General features: G+C 36.1%; 4 protein-coding genes across 6 annotated transcripts; 1 reads left to right on the forward strand and 3 right to left on the reverse strand.

Moving 5' to 3' along the window:
- Nucleotides 1-478: 478 nt before the first annotated feature.
- On the reverse strand, nucleotides 479-3211 carry LOC103858406. 2 transcript variants are annotated; one of them, XM_009135769.3, is made up of 8 exons: nucleotides 3020-3211; nucleotides 2825-2884; nucleotides 2535-2752; nucleotides 2318-2440; nucleotides 2102-2224; nucleotides 1893-2015; nucleotides 1592-1822; nucleotides 567-1502 (listed from the first exon to the last, which is right to left on the reverse strand). In XM_009135769.3, the coding sequence occupies exons 2-8, from the start codon at nucleotides 2871-2873 to the stop codon at nucleotides 762-764; spliced, it is 1608 nt and encodes a 535-aa protein (XP_009134017.2). In that variant the 5' UTR covers nucleotides 2874-2884; nucleotides 3020-3211; the 3' UTR covers nucleotides 567-761. The 2 variants fall into 2 exon arrangements, with proteins under 2 accessions (XP_009134016.2, XP_009134017.2); XM_009135768.3 differs by having other exon boundaries at nucleotides 479-1502; nucleotides 2825-3083.
- Nucleotides 3212-6938: 3727 nt separating this feature from the next.
- On the reverse strand, nucleotides 6939-8283 carry LOC103858407 (protein CHAPERONE-LIKE PROTEIN OF POR1, chloroplastic). The gene is made up of 3 exons (XM_009135770.3): nucleotides 7820-8283; nucleotides 7401-7740; nucleotides 6939-7326 (listed from the first exon to the last, which is right to left on the reverse strand). The coding sequence occupies exons 1-3, from the start codon at nucleotides 8159-8161 to the stop codon at nucleotides 7151-7153; spliced, it is 858 nt and encodes a 285-aa protein (XP_009134018.1). The 5' UTR covers nucleotides 8162-8283; the 3' UTR covers nucleotides 6939-7150.
- A 3886-nt stretch (nucleotides 8284-12169) lies between these two features.
- LOC103858409 lies at nucleotides 12170-13787 on the forward strand. Its single transcript, XM_009135771.3, has 2 exons — nucleotides 12170-12930; nucleotides 13203-13787. Exons 1-2 carry the CDS (start codon nucleotides 12226-12228, stop codon nucleotides 13659-13661), a joined length of 1164 nt encoding a protein of 387 aa, XP_009134019.2. The 5' UTR covers nucleotides 12170-12225; the 3' UTR covers nucleotides 13662-13787.
- Nucleotides 13788-14880: 1093 nt separating this feature from the next.
- LOC103858410 (metallothionein-like protein 4B) lies at nucleotides 14881-15738 on the reverse strand. Of its 2 annotated transcripts, XM_033288113.1 has the most exons (3): nucleotides 15592-15738; nucleotides 15315-15515; nucleotides 14881-15211 (listed from the first exon to the last, which is right to left on the reverse strand). In XM_033288113.1, the coding sequence occupies exons 1-2, from the start codon at nucleotides 15678-15680 to the stop codon at nucleotides 15344-15346; spliced, it is 261 nt and encodes an 86-aa protein (XP_033144004.1). In that variant the 5' UTR covers nucleotides 15681-15738; the 3' UTR covers nucleotides 14881-15211; nucleotides 15315-15343. The 2 variants fall into 2 exon arrangements, with proteins under 2 accessions (XP_033144004.1, XP_009134020.1); XM_009135772.3 differs by lacking the exon at nucleotides 14881-15211 and having other exon boundaries at nucleotides 15219-15515.
- Nucleotides 15739-16763: the final 1025 nt, after the last annotated feature.

Below are 16763 nucleotides of genomic sequence, written 5' to 3' on the forward strand. Positions count from 1 at the left end.
ATCAGGTATTTTTATCCGTAGAAGGTGACTTCTAAAAGTTTAGAAGAATGATAAAAATTCTGAATACACTTTCTACTTTGAGTAGACATAAGAGTACATTGTAGAAAACACATTCTCCGAAATTTAGAATACTTTATAAAAGTAGAAGATGCATTCGGAAGGAAAGTGGATACCTTTACGATTAGTAGAATACGCATTCCTCTTTTTTAGAAATTTAGTAAATAGTAAAATGAACGTTATAAAAGAAGTAGATGAACGTGTTTATTTTAGAAATTGTTTTCTACTATACCATTTTTCGTAGAAGACGCATTTTACTTTTATAAAACGTATTTAAAAAATCTTATTTACCAAGTTTTTGAACAAAAGAAAATTACCAGCTTGTGTATATGGATGTTTTATTAATTGTTTATATTTTTAATAATTTTTTTGATTCACAAAATTATTTATTTTATTAGTTTTCAGAAATACAAAGGATAAAAAGAAGAAAAAATAGATAAAATTGGTTTTATACCAAAGGAACAACAATCTGATTTTTTTGTTCTCTTTTGGCAATTTTCCAAAAGATATTGAAGAGAGAAAATGAATTTGGTTATAAATCATTGACAACCAAATAAGATAAGCTCACATCGATCACTCTTCACGCTCTGAAATACAGAGATCGACTCTCTACTAGGACTTAAACGTAACACCGAACTTTTAATAATTATTTTTAATTTAGTAAATTTGCCCGTTGGATGTAGAAAGAAACATTGGTGGTATCTTTAGATCTCTGCAAGGACATATTCGCCGTCGAATTTGTGGACCTTGCTCTGGAACAGCTCCAGACTCTTTGTCACCCTCGAATCCTTCATCTCTAGCTTCCCCAGCCTACCCGCCATCTCCGTCACCCTCTCTCTGCATTCCTTTGTTTCCTTCTCCCTCCTCCTCAACTCCTCCCTCAGCTCCTCCATCTCTACCTTCCCCTCTCTCATGCCCCTATTGCACTCTTCTTTCTCCATCTTAGCAGCGTCGTACAGCCCAAAGCACTCCACCGCCTCGGCCAGTTCTTTGACTGCTGTTTTGAGCCAAGAGATATCAATTTTAACCGAGTCCATGTCCTTCACCACCGCCTCGATCTCCGCCACACGGGCCTTCGTCAGGTCTCTCAGTGCTGTTGATTTCAGCTCCATCACTGCTGTGGCCAGGGATTCCAGGTAAAACGACCTTGTTGAACTGGATTGCAGCTTTGAGGATGCGGCGATATCTCCTTGTTTGTCCATAATGGTCTGGAGCGTGGCGGAGACACTCTGCCGCACCTTGTAACTCGCCACGGAGACGTAAGCCTCGGAGATCACCAACTGTGTCTCTTCCTTTCCTGCCTTGTAGCTGCTATCAATTCCTCGCATTTTGGTGATCTCCTGCATAGTGAAGCTTCCAGCCTCGTCAGGCAGCTCGGGCGGCTCAAACTGCATGTCTTGCTCGTAGGTTTCGGTCGCAGTGATCTGGTATTTGTAGTGAACCGGCTGCACGACAAGAAAATCGTTATTTGGCATTTGAGCGTTTTATTTCATAGACTTTATTTTGGAGGTATTCAACAGGAGGAAAATCGCACCGTGTTGCTTCCTGAGACGCCCCTGGAACGATGTCCAGTTGCAATCTCTGGAAAGAGGTAGGTGGAATGGTTGTCTTCTTCGTCGCTGGAAGAGTAGAATGGTGGTGGTGGAAACCGGCTTGTGGCTCCATGAACAGGACTCATGGGTGGGCTGCTACCCGGTGTAACATCTTCTCCATCCGCCTCGTACATCCCCTCAAAATGATCTTTCCCTTTCTGGTATCTCACAGGCTGCATGAAGAGAAAAATTAGAGAATTGAGTTTTAAGTAACAAGGACTTAAAAGAGTTTGGTGTACCTACCATTGTTCTTGTGTGCGGCGGGCTTTGGGATGGATGAAATGGACTTGAAGGGGCGCTCTTCCGTGAAGTCATATGGCCCTCTGCCTCGTACCTTTCTCTGCTGTAGTCTCTCTCTCGATCATGCTGCAATCACAAAGAGAACAACAACTTATTTTGGTTCTGAGTGGGAAGAAGAAGAATGTTAAACACACGAGATTCAGGATCAGTACCATGTTATAGGGAGCTGGAGAGCGGCTTCTGGAGGGGTGAAAGGGGCTCACATTGGCCTGGGCCTCATACATTCTCTCGTAGAGCTCTCTGCTAAAGTCGGTAGACCTCCTACGGCGATCAGGCTGCAAATCACAGACCAGACAACCCCCAACGTTGTAGTTCAGTTACTTCTCATATAGGGAAGAATGCAAAAGAGAGCATAAACGAGTGAATACCGTGCGGGTTCTGGAAGATCGAAAGGGGCTCATAGAAGCATTGCTCCTTGGGGTCACATCAGCATCAGGTTCATAAGAGATGTCCTCCCCTCTTTCTTTACCATTCTCTCTAGGACGATCGGGCTGGAGTTTTAAAACAAAGGATCAAACCATGACAAGTGAAAGAAAAGTGTAAATCAAACACATTAAAGAGTAGTAGTAGTATTAGTAGTTGTACCGTGCTGTGTCTGTAGACAGGAGGCCGATGGCCGGAATTAGGGACACGTTCAGAAGCATGCTGTTGTTGTTTCCAGTGAGTGGTATGGTCATCAGAGACTGGGAAGGCGTACTCTGATTCTGATCTTTTTATGCCGAAGTGTGTCACCAGCGGAGCCTCGGTGGGATGAGGAGGGCTGGAGGGGTTGCTCTTGCTAGCACTTTTGTGACCCAAGAATCCTGGACACACACTAACACTTGAGTGTTTGTTGCAAGACATCTAATCTAAACTAAGAAAGAAAGAAAACTGACCTGCTCTTTTGCCATACTTGTTCTCTCTATTTGAATTGTAGAAATCCATCCTCGGAGTTCCTGTGATCAAGAGAACACAGAGAGAGCGCTTAAAATCTCTACATGGGCTTAAAATCTCTGTTTAATAAGCTGGCAAAAACAATCAGACGACATAAATATTAAATTGATGTCTATCCAACTGTAGCAGCCACTCACATTGACTTGGTCAGTTCTGGCAACACCCCTTCTTTTTGAAAATTCTGATTCACAGATTATTAAACATACCGACCAAACGCATCAATTATTCCTCTATCGTATTCGTTACCAACAACTTCTTTGCCTGCACATTTTTATTAATTATTACTAGGTGATTGTGACTTGTGAGCACGAGAATTAATATTTACCAATAAATAACTCATAATAATTATTAGTATTTGGGTTCAAATTTTTATTAAATTATAACTATTTAATTTATATGTATAAAATTAGATATATAATTATTTTAAAAATCATTATTGTAGTTATTTTAGTATAAAATTTTGATTATATTTAGGAATCGAGAGAGTTTAAGTTTGATTTCGGTTTCATTTCTTTATAATTAATTATATTTTATTAAATCATACTAGTTAGAAAATGAAATCAGTTATTAAAGATAGAAATAGACTCGTAAATTTAGTTAAAGTACTGAACATATAAATAATTTTCAAATAATACAGATAATATTTTCAAATAAAATTGAAAGAAAGTAAATAATTAAGTAAGGATTATTGGTTGTTGTATTTTAATGGATTTAAAAATCCGAACTAAATCTAGTGTTATTGGTTCTATGATTTTCAAATCTGTATTAAAATCATGTGTTATTGGTTTAATGATTCATAAATTCTATATCAAATAAAGTATTATTCAATCGTACGGATTTACTAATATATTTGAATGGATTTGTTTGGATTTTTTAGTTAAAAATACAAAGACTCAAATCCGAGGAAAAACCTCCGGATTTGCATATTTTACTTGGATTTATAAATACTATATGGATTTCTATATCAATTAAAATATATAAACCAATAACACCTCCTAAGAAAAGGAGATTAAAAAGAAGTGATAATCAGGAAAATGAGATTAAAAGGTTAGTAATGAAATAAAATAAGATTTTTCTATTTTAAGTTATTTTCTATTTTTTTCTGTTCAAAATATTTATTAAAAGAAAAGTGATTTCAAATCAGAATTGAAGAGAGTAATTAATTAATGAAATAGGACTAAAAACGAAATAAAAATTAAGAAAATAAGATATTCCTATTTTAATTTAGTTCTATTTCTTTATTTTAAAAGTACGTTTAAAAGAAGAAAAAAATAATAGTGGCAATTAGTATAATAATTTCAATTCATTAAGGATATTTAGCGACATAACTTAAGAACTTTTAGGTTCACTAACCAATAATAGTTTGTCATCACATATTAATTTTTTTTTAAAGGAAACAAAATAATAAAATTTTATATTACGTTTTTGAAATATAAAGAAAAATAAATAAAAAATAATAGTAGCTGTCAAATTTTTTTTTAACATTGCTAAAGACGTTAGCAGAACAATAAACCTTAAATCTTAAACATTAAATCCTAAATTCTTGTGTAAAACCTTAATCATAAACACTACATATTGAAATCCTAAACACCTCAACAAAACTTTAAACCCTAAGATTTAGTGTTAGGATTTAGGGTTTAGGGTTTAGTATTTTGGTAACAGTGTTAACAATGTTAAAAAAAATCATTTTTTTTTTGCACTTGCTATTATTTTTTATTTATTTATACTTAAAAAAATATAATATGACTTACTAATTTTTTTTTTTTTCAAAAAATGAATATTTTGATGGCAAACTACTATTTGTTTGGTGAACCCAAGAAAAACTATTACTCAAAGATGTCTCTACACGTTAGAAATAGATATGGGAAATGAGAGGTTGTTGCTAGAAATGATCTCATGTGCCAATATATCAGCTGCCTTATAAGCACCAACGTGGAGAATATGATTGTTGGGAATGCCAATAATCTTCTTACATAGAGAGACACATTACGTCTTTCTCTTACCTTTAGAGACACATTCTGTGGTTGAGACACATTGTCCATACAGCTGTTTTTTTGTGGACGGAATTACCCCTGCTTTAGGTGGAAAGGGAAGTCTGTTCCTTTTAAGAAATAAACTACATGGTCAATTGGATTTGGTCACATAGTAACTTATTTATATTAGATTTTGGTTTGAGTGACTAAATGATTGTAACTTGATCGATGAGTTGCAATTTTTTGTATTTTTTAATATATTTTTATTATTTTTATAAGTTCACCTCTCGTTCCTTAGTTTGATTATTTTTCAAATATTAAAGTATAAAAATTAAAAAATTTGACATAGTAAATTCTAGCTTTTTATCTTCTACATTTTAACATCCATTAATATATATTTTAACCATTTGATGTCAGATTTTTGGATTAAGCATTTGTGGACAAATGAAATATGGACATCTATATTGTGGATAGAAAAAAAAAGTGGATTCATGAGTTGTGAACACGTAAATTACAAATGAATTGTAGAAACAAGAATTATGGACAAGCAAACTAAAATCTATTTAATTATCTTTTTACTTGTTATATGTACATAAATATAGTATAAAAGTTAAGTAAATTTGAAAAGTCATCGAGCACAATCAATAGAAAATTTATGGACAGAAAAAATGTGGACGCAAGAAACTTGGACACTTAACAGATACTTATGGATGGATATATATGGACGCAATACTTATAGTTACGGTGAACCGTTGACAAGGAATAAACTATTCTTTTCCGTTCTCTGCGAATTTTAGAACAAAGAGACGAAAATTGAGATATATCATTACAAACAAAATAAAGCTAAAATGGTTCGATTTTGAAGCAGAAATCGCACATTGCATCAAGTGTTTGTGGACACGAAAAATTGTGGAAGAGTTAGATATGAAGATACACATTGTGGATGGTAAAATTATGGACACGGGAAAATGTGGACACATGAATCAAGGTTTTGTGGATGAAGATCTTGTGGATGAGGTCTTATGTTCAAGGTTTTGTGGATGAAGATTCGGCAGCCACCTCCACTAACCACCACCATTGTATCCATACTCACATCTTCCACCATCGCTTCCACAACCACCACTGCCTCCACTACGGTATCCACCGCTTCTTCCACCACGCCCTCCACAGCCACCACCATCGTTTCCACACGGGACTGAGCCTAGAGAAAGGGGTTCAATTTCTCAAGATGTAAAAAGTTAGGGTTTGGACCGAGAAGACAGAGTCAAGTAGTTGTTTTAAGAAGCGGGACCTAACCTTCAATTTGGAGTTAATCTGTGAATCACCAGACGCGGTAAAGAACAGAGTTTCGAGGTCGAGAAACAGAGATCGAGATGTCGATTTCGATTTCGGGAAGAAATTCGGGGAAAAAAATGTCGAGATTCAGGGAGAAAGAAGACGTCTATTAGAATGAGAAAGGGGTTCAATTTCAGATTTAGATTTCTGGATCAAAAAGATGTCGGGGAAGAAAGAAATTAAGATTCATTAGAAACGACGATAGATTTTGTGAAGATAAAGGAAGAGATAAGGTTATTAGAAATGTTTTATTCATTTTCACAAAAGGTAAAAATATTATATCAGTTTGGTTAGTTGGATTGGCTAACAAGAGTTACCTCTCTCTTTGCCTCTCTTAGTTGGAGGTTTTTTAGTTGGAGGTTATGTTTGTAAAACTAACATGAGAAAGTGTATTACATAGACAATGTGTCTCTTAGTGATATTGCAAACTCAAATTGTGTCTCCCAGCGTAAATATTTCATGCCGTATTACACAATTGGGATGTCAATGGGAGGACAAGGAATTTCAAAGCGGCTGCTAAAAACTGTGCTACAAGAAAAGCGACAGATCTCAAAAAGATTGGCCGAGGGATTCCCGATGACATAACAGTACATCATTGTTGTTTTCTTCTATACAAACCTTGTGAGGTGAGCCAGAGCCTGCTGTATCGGTGACAGGGCTGTATTGATTATTGCATGGGAACGAAGCAAAGAGCAACAGCTAGTTTTGTTTGTTAACAGTGTTCGTAGGTGTGAAGTGTGGAAAAGAATGATCACCAGAGTAGTTACTTTCTTTGTCTCTGTTTGTTAATTTTTACAACTCTGCTCTTTGATTTGGTATTACACAAAAGAGACTTCAAATTTCCAAGGAAACGATGAGCTGTTGTTTGCTTTGGGTGTTTCTGTACAAAATACATATAAAGGGAGAGGGCATATACCAATTGTCACAGGGTTTGAGCTAAAGCCAATGTCTAAAGTAATTCTACCTTAAGCATAGAGAGACCAGGAACTGAGAGAAGACTATAAATTCACTCACGACAGCGGCTGGGGAGTGGATACCCAAAAAGGGGATCACATCAACATGGAGCAAGTTCTCAACGGTCGATCCCACCACTGCACCTACCACTAGTCCTCCTGCCGTCAATGCAGCTGCTTTCCCTGCACCAAACCAAACCAAACCAAATTGAAAGCTGCATGAGAGAGGTGAGTTAAATAGAAGAAGGTACACTTACCTAGCTTGACGTTTCTTTTGGTCATGAAGTAGAGGGAAGCTCCAAAGCTGGTGGCTAATATAAGTCCTGGCACATCAGCACCAGCGTAAGAGTCTATGGAACTGCCGTTAACGTAAGTCAAGACCATCATTGCTCCATAAACTCCGGCTTGAATTCCCAAATCGCTAGTGGATGGCATATCAACAGATACAGGTGGATTCTTCATCCACTGAGACACCCTCCCTGTGCCAAGAGAGTTGGTGGATTTAACATCGGCGTAGCGAATGTTGTTGCTCACAACTTTGCCTGCTCGGCGTTGGTTGAGGCTCTGCATCAGCAGCATGTCATATGCAGCCTCCGCCTAAGACAAATGAAGTAAATAGAGATTGTCTAAAATTCCAAATATGGGAACTTTGGAGAGAAAGAGAGTATTCACTCACCTGGGAGATGGCGTTGGGGTCGTCCTTACGGGAAGCAATAATCGCCTTCTTGGCACGGAGTATTTCGTCGAAGGAAGCTCCTTCAGAGACACCGAGTACCTTCAGAGCCGTCTCCACGGACATGTCGAACGGCGGAGAATCGTCAGCTCGAGAACTGGCTCTAGGCGGCGGCGCGCATCGCCGCCGCGTAGGCAGGAGAATCGAAGAGAAGCGCCACAGATGCTGAGTCTTCCCAGAAGGAAAGAAGACGGGATTGAGCTTGGCGGTGAGGAGATGGAGAGGAACATCGGATGCTGAGCTAATAAGGCGGTTTGGTCCGGCGGAGATAGCTGCGGCTGCCATTTCTCTGTTCGTTTCGGCTTCACACACACAACACAACACAACTATTAGATTTGAGGGATTGTGCGATCTTTTCTGTTTTGTTCCACCGTCAGATTGAGTCTAAATTGTACGGCGTGTTCCACAGCCGTCGGATTGGAACGGACAGACGGTAGATGCACCTATATAATTCTCTTTAACTTTTTTTTTTAATTCAAAAAAAGGCTTATAATTCTCGATACTAATTAATCATCATCAATCTTGTGTCGAATCGGGTCCAATTTTGCAACACACAATTAGAAGCGTGGAAGCAAAAGAAATCCGCATACACATTTGTACTCACCTACATAAATAATAATAATTTCATTCTTTGTTTTGATAAGTTTGTAAAATGGATAAAATCTTTTTATTTTGTTTTTTGGCATATACCTTATGTGTGGTCCATGATGACTTTCTATTTCTTTTTTTTTTTTTTCCGGCAAGGTGAATTCATATTAATATAATAAGGTTCCCCTACAACAAAGTGACCACTACCAAAAAAACAAAAGCTACCAGTCCCCTGTTTAAACAAAACAGAGCAACCTAAAGCCAAACTCCAAACAAAAAACAGAGCAAAGAGATCGGCTTGAAACTCCACTCTCAGCACCATCCACTCAACCGATCTTATATTTCCTCCTGCTACCCACAAAAGACATCCAATCAGAGGGTCCGACTTTCATTAACAAAGAGCTCGAAAAGCCAGGGTGGATGCCCCGCAGCAACATACGAGTTGATGAGCCCATATTTCGTGACACTTTGAGCAATGAAAAAAGCCCCTCTGTTAGCTTCTCTGCTGATCACCGAGAGCTTCCACTGTCGAATTTCTGACAATTCCTTTTCCATCTTTGAACCTTGGTAGAGAAAGGACGGCCATGCTTGTGGTCTTTCAGCTGCGCCAAACAGGTCTTTGAACTCGCCTTCAAAAACAATTCTAGATTGTCTTTGGCTCCTCATGCTTTCCAAAGCCCACAACACCACTACCAGTCTAGCCTCATCCCTAGTTTTAATTCCCGAGAAGGCTCTTCTGCTATGGCAGAGTACTACTCCTCTCTCATTTCTTAGAACCCAAGCTCCTCCAACCAAGCTTTTTCCTTTATCGAGATCCATCCCAATATTACATTTAACCCAGTTCGAATCTGGAGGTTTCCATTTCCGGTTAGATGGTATACTCCTTTGCCTCTCCTCTTTGATCCATTCCTCCTCAACTACCTGAGCTAAGGACCATTCATTTGCCTCTGTAATCGCTTTCTTCACCAGATCAAGAGGGTCAAGACATCTACCACCAAACAACATTTCGTTTCTCCTTTTCCACAAGTTCCAGACAATCCAGGGCCACACTCTCCTCTGCTCCTCGGTTAACAATTGCCAATTTTCACCATGGAGAAGATAACTCATATTTGCAAACACCGAATCATGGTCAAACCCATTCACTTTCGAAGGGATTGGAGATAGAGCCCAAACTTGTCTTGCAAAACAGCAGCTAAAGAGTACATGATTAATTGATTCCCTGTCGTCCCCACATGTTTGACATCTCAAATCTATTCTCATTCCTCGGGCATAAATGAGATCGGACGTTGGTAAGGCACAACTCAAAGCTTTCCAGAGGAACACCCTAATCTTTGGAACTGTTTTGACCTTCCATACCTTCTCTTTCAACCCATTGAGGGAAGGTAGCATGAAGGCTTCGGGGATCTTTTCCTCAGCTTTCGTTGTGGATGCTAACCAGTACGATGACTTTCTATTTCATTTATAGCGTGTTTCTTTCTTGTATCTAATCAGACACAAATTCTGTATCCGTGATTTATATTGAAAAACCATAGTATGAAAATGTGTGCAAAATTCTAAGCAAACCAAACAACAGTAATTAAATTTCTAATGAACTTGCTTGTTTTATTAATTAAAACATTTTACAAAGAAACATTTGTTAGATGATTTTGAACCGTACAAAGAGCTTGTAAAGTTAGACTATCCGATACTGTATATATATTTATTATCATACTAGGAGATAAGAAAAAAAAATTAATTTGGACAACAAGAATTCAGGGAATTCAATAAAATGAAAACTAGGTTGAATGTTGAAATTGATAAGGACAGTAATTAATAAGATTGTTTGCTTTCACCTACAAATGCAATTGGAGCTCTCATGCTGTGGTTCAACTTTAATATGAAAGATCTCTACAAATAACTCATGAATGTTAAGTGTAACCAACCATGTTATCAGCCACATTTGCTGAGCTGTATCCCCGATTTACTAATCTAACCCGTTCATTTATTTATTTTAAACAATATAACTTCATTCTATAAAAACCAAAATTTTCTTATGTAACTCTCTAAGTGCATCTCTAAAAAGAGTATTTTATAATTTAAAATATAGAGTTTTTTCTCTCTATTTTTTTTTTCAAAATTTCAAATTTGAAGCTTTATATTTTTTATTCACATTTTGGTTCTTACAATTACACATCACATTTATGATTTTTAAATATTTTCTGGTTTATCATTTTAATCTTTAAAATTTTATCTCATAAATATTTTAACCTTTTTATAAATTTAAATTTTACACATGAAATTAAATAAAATTTTAAAATAAGATTTAAAATATTTTAAAATTAGATTTAGACACCAACAATATTACAAACGAAACTAATAAAAAATTTCCTAAAATATACATAAAAACATAATTATTACAAAAGTTTAAGTATTACAACAACACTAATAATCAGATAAATATGATTTGGAACCTCCAAAGTGTTGTCCAAAAGTTCAGGGGTAACCAAAGATGGATTATGTTATTGTTATTGATGTTTTTTCCGTACGATTATTTGTTGATCAAATATATACACGAGTATTGATATAATCGATAGAAACTAAGTTTTTTAGTAATATTTTATTTTTCTCTTTTACTTCTTTAAAAGCTAACATTTTTGCTTCTTTTTGCATTAGTAATTTAATCGTCTCATGATTTTCTCCTGTTTGTTACACTTTCTTTTTAAAAAACAAGGATTTGTTCGTTTGGTGATATCAAAGTACCAGCATCCATCAAAGTATCAACATCCATATAATTACTTCGGTAGTCTTCTTTTTGAGATTTGATTTTTCTATCCAATAGGATGCTGTAATGAATTTGATCACCATCATCACTATTTAAATTGAATGAAAATGAAGAAATTCTCAGAAATTGTGCGGCATACATTATAATACATACCATGATAATTGAGGATGAAGATGATATTAGTGCACCGATAAAAGATACAATATAAGTGGTAGAAGCAACAATTGTAATGGCGAAAAGTAAAAATGTCAGAGTTCAACAATTTTAGCTATAATCTGCAAATTAAAAAGTTATTTCTTATTTTGAATTGCATTTTGATCATATATGTGAGTATTACGAAAATAATTTATGAAATAAAGTGATATTTTAGTTGTAATTTCGTATTTAATTATGTATTTCTATTTCTATTTATAATTTTATATTTTAGTGTAACATTTTATGAATTAATATTGTTGTAATATTTCTAAATTATTTATGAATTTAAATTAATTATGAAAAATATAAGGATAACAATATGAAATATAAATAATTTTAAATTTAAGTTTAAAATTTTGCTTTTGAAGAAAAATATTTTTATATAATATAGAATTTTGAAAATTTTAAAATAAATTTTTTTTTTGAAGATAATTTGAAACAATAACCTGAAAAAGGATTAGAAAGGAAACGTCACGTTCTTTTTGGACATGTTATTTTTTTGTTACTAAAAGTCCCAAGTTTTAAAGTTTTCGAGGGAGGCCTTTTCCCACCAAAATGAGGAATTAAAAAGAAAATAAATGTGTAAATCTATTTATTGAGGAGTTTTCAGTTCTTCAAAGACATTCTGGGTTACTGTCAGTACAGTTGACTGCATTTTCCATTTTCATAACCCACGCGCTGATTTTGTGGCTTGAGACGCACCTTCTGCCATCTATAAAAATCAGCCGTCTTGTAGGTTTAGTTATGCGTGGAAGCGCGTGGGGAGGAAGTCATTAGATGGGACCAACTTGCTTGAAAAGAAGTTATGAAAGACCCCATACGGGTTTCGCTTTTATTGCACAACCTCCGAAACCATTTCGCGTTTAACGTCTATCGAAGCGTTTGCTATATTAAAGACATAGAGACGGGAGTTGATCAGAAAAAAAAAGACAGAGACGGGACAAAAGAAAGAGCCAGACACGACACTAGCGTCTCTGTTTTATTGCTGCTTACCTCTATTATTCTGTCACAAAGGAAAAACCAAGGAGAGAAGACCCAATTGAGAGACATGCATGCAAAGACGGACTCCGAGGCCACTAGCATTGACGCGGCTTTGTCATGGCCGCCGCGCTCTCCGCCCCGTTCGGCGACTAGACCTCTTTACTATGTACAGAGTCCCTCCAACCACGACGTGGAGAAGATGTCATTTGGGTCGGGTTGCAGCCCGATGGGTTCTCCTTCACACCCACATTACTACCACTGCTCGCCCATCCATCACTCCCGTGAATCCTCAACCTCTCGCTTCTCGGACCGTGCACTCCTCTCCTACAAGTCAATCCGCGAAGGAAGCGGACGCCGTCGTTACATCAACAGCGCCATCGACGAAGAAACTGACGACGGAGATCACGACCCCTTTCGAAATGTGCGTCTCTACGGCTGCTTGCTCCTCTCCTTGTTCCTCTTGTTTTCAGTCTTCTCTCTCATACTGTGGGGTGCTAGCAAATCCTACCCTCCTAAAGTTTTGGTAAAGGTAATAATAACTTTTACTCTTTCCTTCACTCGGTGACTCGGGCTGAGTTAAGAGTAGAGTCGACTCGTCTAGTGGATAGGTGTTCTGTTTCACTTTCCTTAAAAGAAACAATCTGAAAAAGGCCAGCAATGAAAAATAGTATAATATTTTCTTTTATGTTAGAATAAGTAAAATATAGATTGACAAATAAACAAAGTGTGGAATGAGAGACAAGTGTGCATTTGATTTGGTTAGAATGTGATTAAGTGTAGACTGAATATAAATACTTGCAGGGGATGCTGGTGAGGAACTTTAACGTGCAGGCTGGTAACGATCTTAGCGGCGTGCCCACTGACATGCTGTCTCTTAATTCGACTGTCAGGATCTTCTACCGGAACCCTTCCACCTTCTTCGCCGTCCATGTCACTGCTCCCCCTCTCCTCCTCCGCTACTCCAACCTCCTCCTTTCCTCCGGTGAGATGGAGAAGTTCACGGTGGGTAGGAAAAGCGGAAGGAATATAGCCACGGTGGTGCATGGCCATCAGATTCCCCTATACGGCAGTGTCTCTCCCCATCTCGACACACTGTCCCTGCCCCTCAATCTCACTCTCGTCCTCCGTTCCAGGGCTTACATTTTAGGCAGACTCGTCACCTCCAATTTCCATACAAGGATCATTTGCTCTTTCACTCTTAATGCCAACCGCCTTCCCAAACCCATGTCTCTTATCCACTCATGTACTCATCACCACTGACACCACCTTGCACACTTTCTGTGTACTTTGGATATATATTTTTATCTTTTGCAATCAATCAACAAATTCTTCCAGGAATATTGCTACGACCAAAAAAAATATATGCCAAGATAAGGTTACAGTTTCCACCGAGTTTATTAATATTCAAGAGTGAAGAACAATGTGCCAAGATTCTACAAAAAGAAAAAAAAATTCAAAGCCTAACATAATCGGTAAATATATGTACAAATATACTATGAGTAGCTTTGGAAGTTGGAATGAAGAGAACCTCCTGCAATCATCACTAGAGTAGTTTCTGTATAACAATATCTTTTCAGCTATAAAGTGATCCATACTTTGTATTGTGTTTACATCCATTATTCTACGAATGGAACGTTAAATTTTGAACTTTATGAAACGTATTGTTGTGTGATACTATTATCTTTCACATAAAGAAATTTTAATTCATTTGATTTCTTTCATTGATATCCCTATCTATAATAGTCTTTCAACATAGAATCCAAATCTATGTTGTTGTTTTTTTTATCAAAAAATCCAAATCTATGTTTAGACTACACAATTACATTCAAAGAATTTGATAGAATTCATCACATATGTTACTGTAAACGAAGGAAAAAGAGAGTGGAGGCAGAGGAAAGTCAAAAGGAAACAGAGGAAAAGAAGATTGATATGATCTGTAAGCTGAGCTGGTCGATTGATAGGAAGGATCAAAGACTCCTGGATAAGCCACAAGTAGCATAAATAAGAAAAAGTGTACTTGATTTACTGTTTCCCTATGCGTTTTATATTTATGTATTTGTTTGTTTGTAAACAAGCAACACTTATCTGTTTGTATTAAGCTTTCTATCACTAGTAAAGGAGCTCCCAATTCCATATTCTATTGTCAGAGTTGCTCTGAAGGATGTGAAAGTGCCGGTTTTCACTTTCTTGTTTGATTAATCCAAGACTTGCTACCGTCTTCAGTTGCTGTAAAATTTGGATTCATGGTTTCATATATTTGCAGAACTTGTGGAGTTGGGTTGGGTTGGGCTGGTGTTTCCACGTCAACCTTTGGTACGCCAGATCACAAACAAAACTCTTCCATATTCAATAGTAGGAGAGTTTCTTAAGTGTGTAGAATGGTGTTACTTGTCTCTAGCCTCTGGACCATTTAGAATGGTGTCACTATATTTTGGATGAACCGATATCCTGTTCTTTTTTTTATATCCGTTCTTTTTTCTTTGAACGGATATGCTGTTCAATTCATACATCTTTTTATATTCCATTATCTTTTATATTCCACTCGTAATGTGAAATATTTCACTAAAATGTTCATTTTTCCAAAATATCATATTTGAGCAGTTTGGGGTGGTTACATGCACTTCACCGGCTTTCGTTTCGAGTTTGGGGCCTCCTTTCTGACTCAGTTAGTGGACTATTTTCCAAGTGGAGTTATTTGGAAGATTGATATGGAGAGAGTGGCCCTGGTGGTTCATGCGTCCTTGATGCTCACATCACCCATTCCCAAGGTATTTTTCCTTGGTCTTCATATTGGACTTTAGATCCAAGCGCTTTCAGTAAAAGAACAGAGCATAAACAATATATTTGGTTGTACTTGGACCTGGCAAACACAGTTTTATTTCAGAGACTGAGACCTAATCGACTAGCTCGTACCTATTATACAAGTATGCTATAAACATGGTCTAGGCGGCACAAGTGGCGCAGGTGCAACCTTCCCCACAGGTGCAAAAGGCCTTGCCGACCTTAGCGGAGGTCTGGGTCTTGGCGCAGGTGCAAGGGTTGCAGCCGCAGTGCTCCCCGCACGGGCACATGTTGTGTTCTTGATCCCCACCAGATGCTGCGCTCATCCTGCACCTACATGGACTCCAACGTTCTTTTTTAAGTTGAACAAAATACATCAATTCTTGAGAGCATATAGAAGAGTAGAAACCTGCAGGATTCTCCACCTGGACAGGGAGATGGGCAGCCACAGCGACTGTTGCAGCCAGCGACTGAGGTTCCTTTGCCTATGTCTGCCATATCTTTTACCTCGCCCTTTCTTTTCTTTTTACTTTCTACTCCTGTCTTTCACATGACCTATATAGATATAGACGATGGACCGTGCACGTGGCCTCTATGTTGGGTACCATGTGCCATGTGGTAGCTTCTCGTCTAACTTGATTGGTGACGAAGCCTCATGAGTTCAAATGTGCTACGTAACCACAACACCATCACGGGGAGAGTTGTGTTTTTTGGTTTTAGCAATATAAGTAGAGATGTTCAGCTGTAGCGTTAATCCCGCTCACTAACAGTTCTTTTTTTTTTAAATCTTAACATGAGTTTTGTAACAGGGCTAAAATAATCGAATAATTAATCCTTAAAATTAACATGAGTTTTAAGTTTAGCCTATTTAATTTTAAATAAATTTTATACAGCTTAAGTAAAATTATTTTCCATTGAAATATAAAACTATTTTCTGAAAATGTACATTAAGTTTCTTGAAAATATTAAATCAATTTTTCTCACAAAAATGCAAATTATACTTTCCAAAAATACATAAACTATTAGTTCTGCTACAGATTATAGAAACAATATTCAGAAGCTGTATGTTTTTGCTAAACTGTTTTATATGATGATTGGTAGAGCACATTCAGTATGTTATTTAAAATTATTATAAAAACTAGTATATAACATATAATATATTTATAGTATATATATATAAAAATATATTAACATACAAAATTAAAAGATATATAATTAATCTATTTTATTTTATATTTTAATAATTATGTTTATAACGAAAATTTTATTTTAAAATAAATTTTAAAATTAAAATATCTATTTTAAAAAATAATATTTTACATTTAAAATATAATTAATTTATATAAAAATATTTTTATTGTAAATTAATTTTAAAAATTAAAATTTTATTTTCTGGATATAAAAATACTTTTAAGATATTATTTAATAAAATAAATAAATTAATTATATATTTTCTTTTATTTTATAGATTATAAATGCAAATGATTTTCTAAAAAAATTATATAAGAGCATTGACCAGAGATTATTTGGAAGTATTAGTATTTAGTAAATAATTTTCTAAATATTTTTATAATAATTGTT

This window comes from Brassica rapa, chromosome A03 (assembly GCF_000309985.2).
Source record: "Brassica rapa cultivar Chiifu-401-42 chromosome A03, CAAS_Brap_v3.01, whole genome shotgun sequence".
NCBI lineage: Eukaryota > Viridiplantae > Streptophyta > Magnoliopsida > Brassicales > Brassicaceae > Brassica > Brassica rapa.

Coding starts and splice junctions, on each gene's coding strand:
- LOC103858409 (XM_009135771.3), top strand. CDS start 12,226: ATGAAAGACCCCATACGGGTTTCGCTTTTATTGCACAACCTCCGAAAC. Junction 12,931..13,202: donor CTCCTAAAGTTTTGGTAAAG/GTAATAATAACT, acceptor AAATACTTGCAG/GGGATGCTGGTGAGGAACTT.
- LOC103858406 (XM_009135768.3), bottom strand. CDS start 2,873: ATGGATTTCTACAATTCAAATAGAGAGAACAAGTATGGCAAAAGAGCA. Junction 2,753..2,824: donor CAAGTATGGCAAAAGAGCAG/GTCAGTTTTCTT, acceptor GTGTGTGTCCAG/GATTCTTGGGTCACAAAAGT. Junction 2,225..2,317: donor GATCTTCCAGAACCCGCACG/GTATTCACTCGT, acceptor TGTGATTTGCAG/CCTGATCGCCGTAGGAGGTC.
- LOC103858410 (XM_033288113.1), bottom strand. CDS start 15,680: ATGGCAGACATAGGCAAAGGAACCTCAGTCGCTGGCTGCAACAGTCGC. Junction 15,516..15,591: donor CCAGGTGGAGAATCCTGCAG/GTTTCTACTCTT, acceptor GAGTCCATGTAG/GTGCAGGATGAGCGCAGCAT.
- LOC103858407 (XM_009135770.3), bottom strand. CDS start 8,161: ATGGCAGCCGCAGCTATCTCCGCCGGACCAAACCGCCTTATTAGCTCA. Junction 7,741..7,819: donor ACCCCAACGCCATCTCCCAG/GTGAGTGAATAC, acceptor CATTTGTCTTAG/GCGGAGGCTGCATATGACAT. Junction 7,327..7,400: donor CAAAAGAAACGTCAAGCTAG/GTAAGTGTACCT, acceptor GGTTTGGTGCAG/GGAAAGCAGCTGCATTGACG.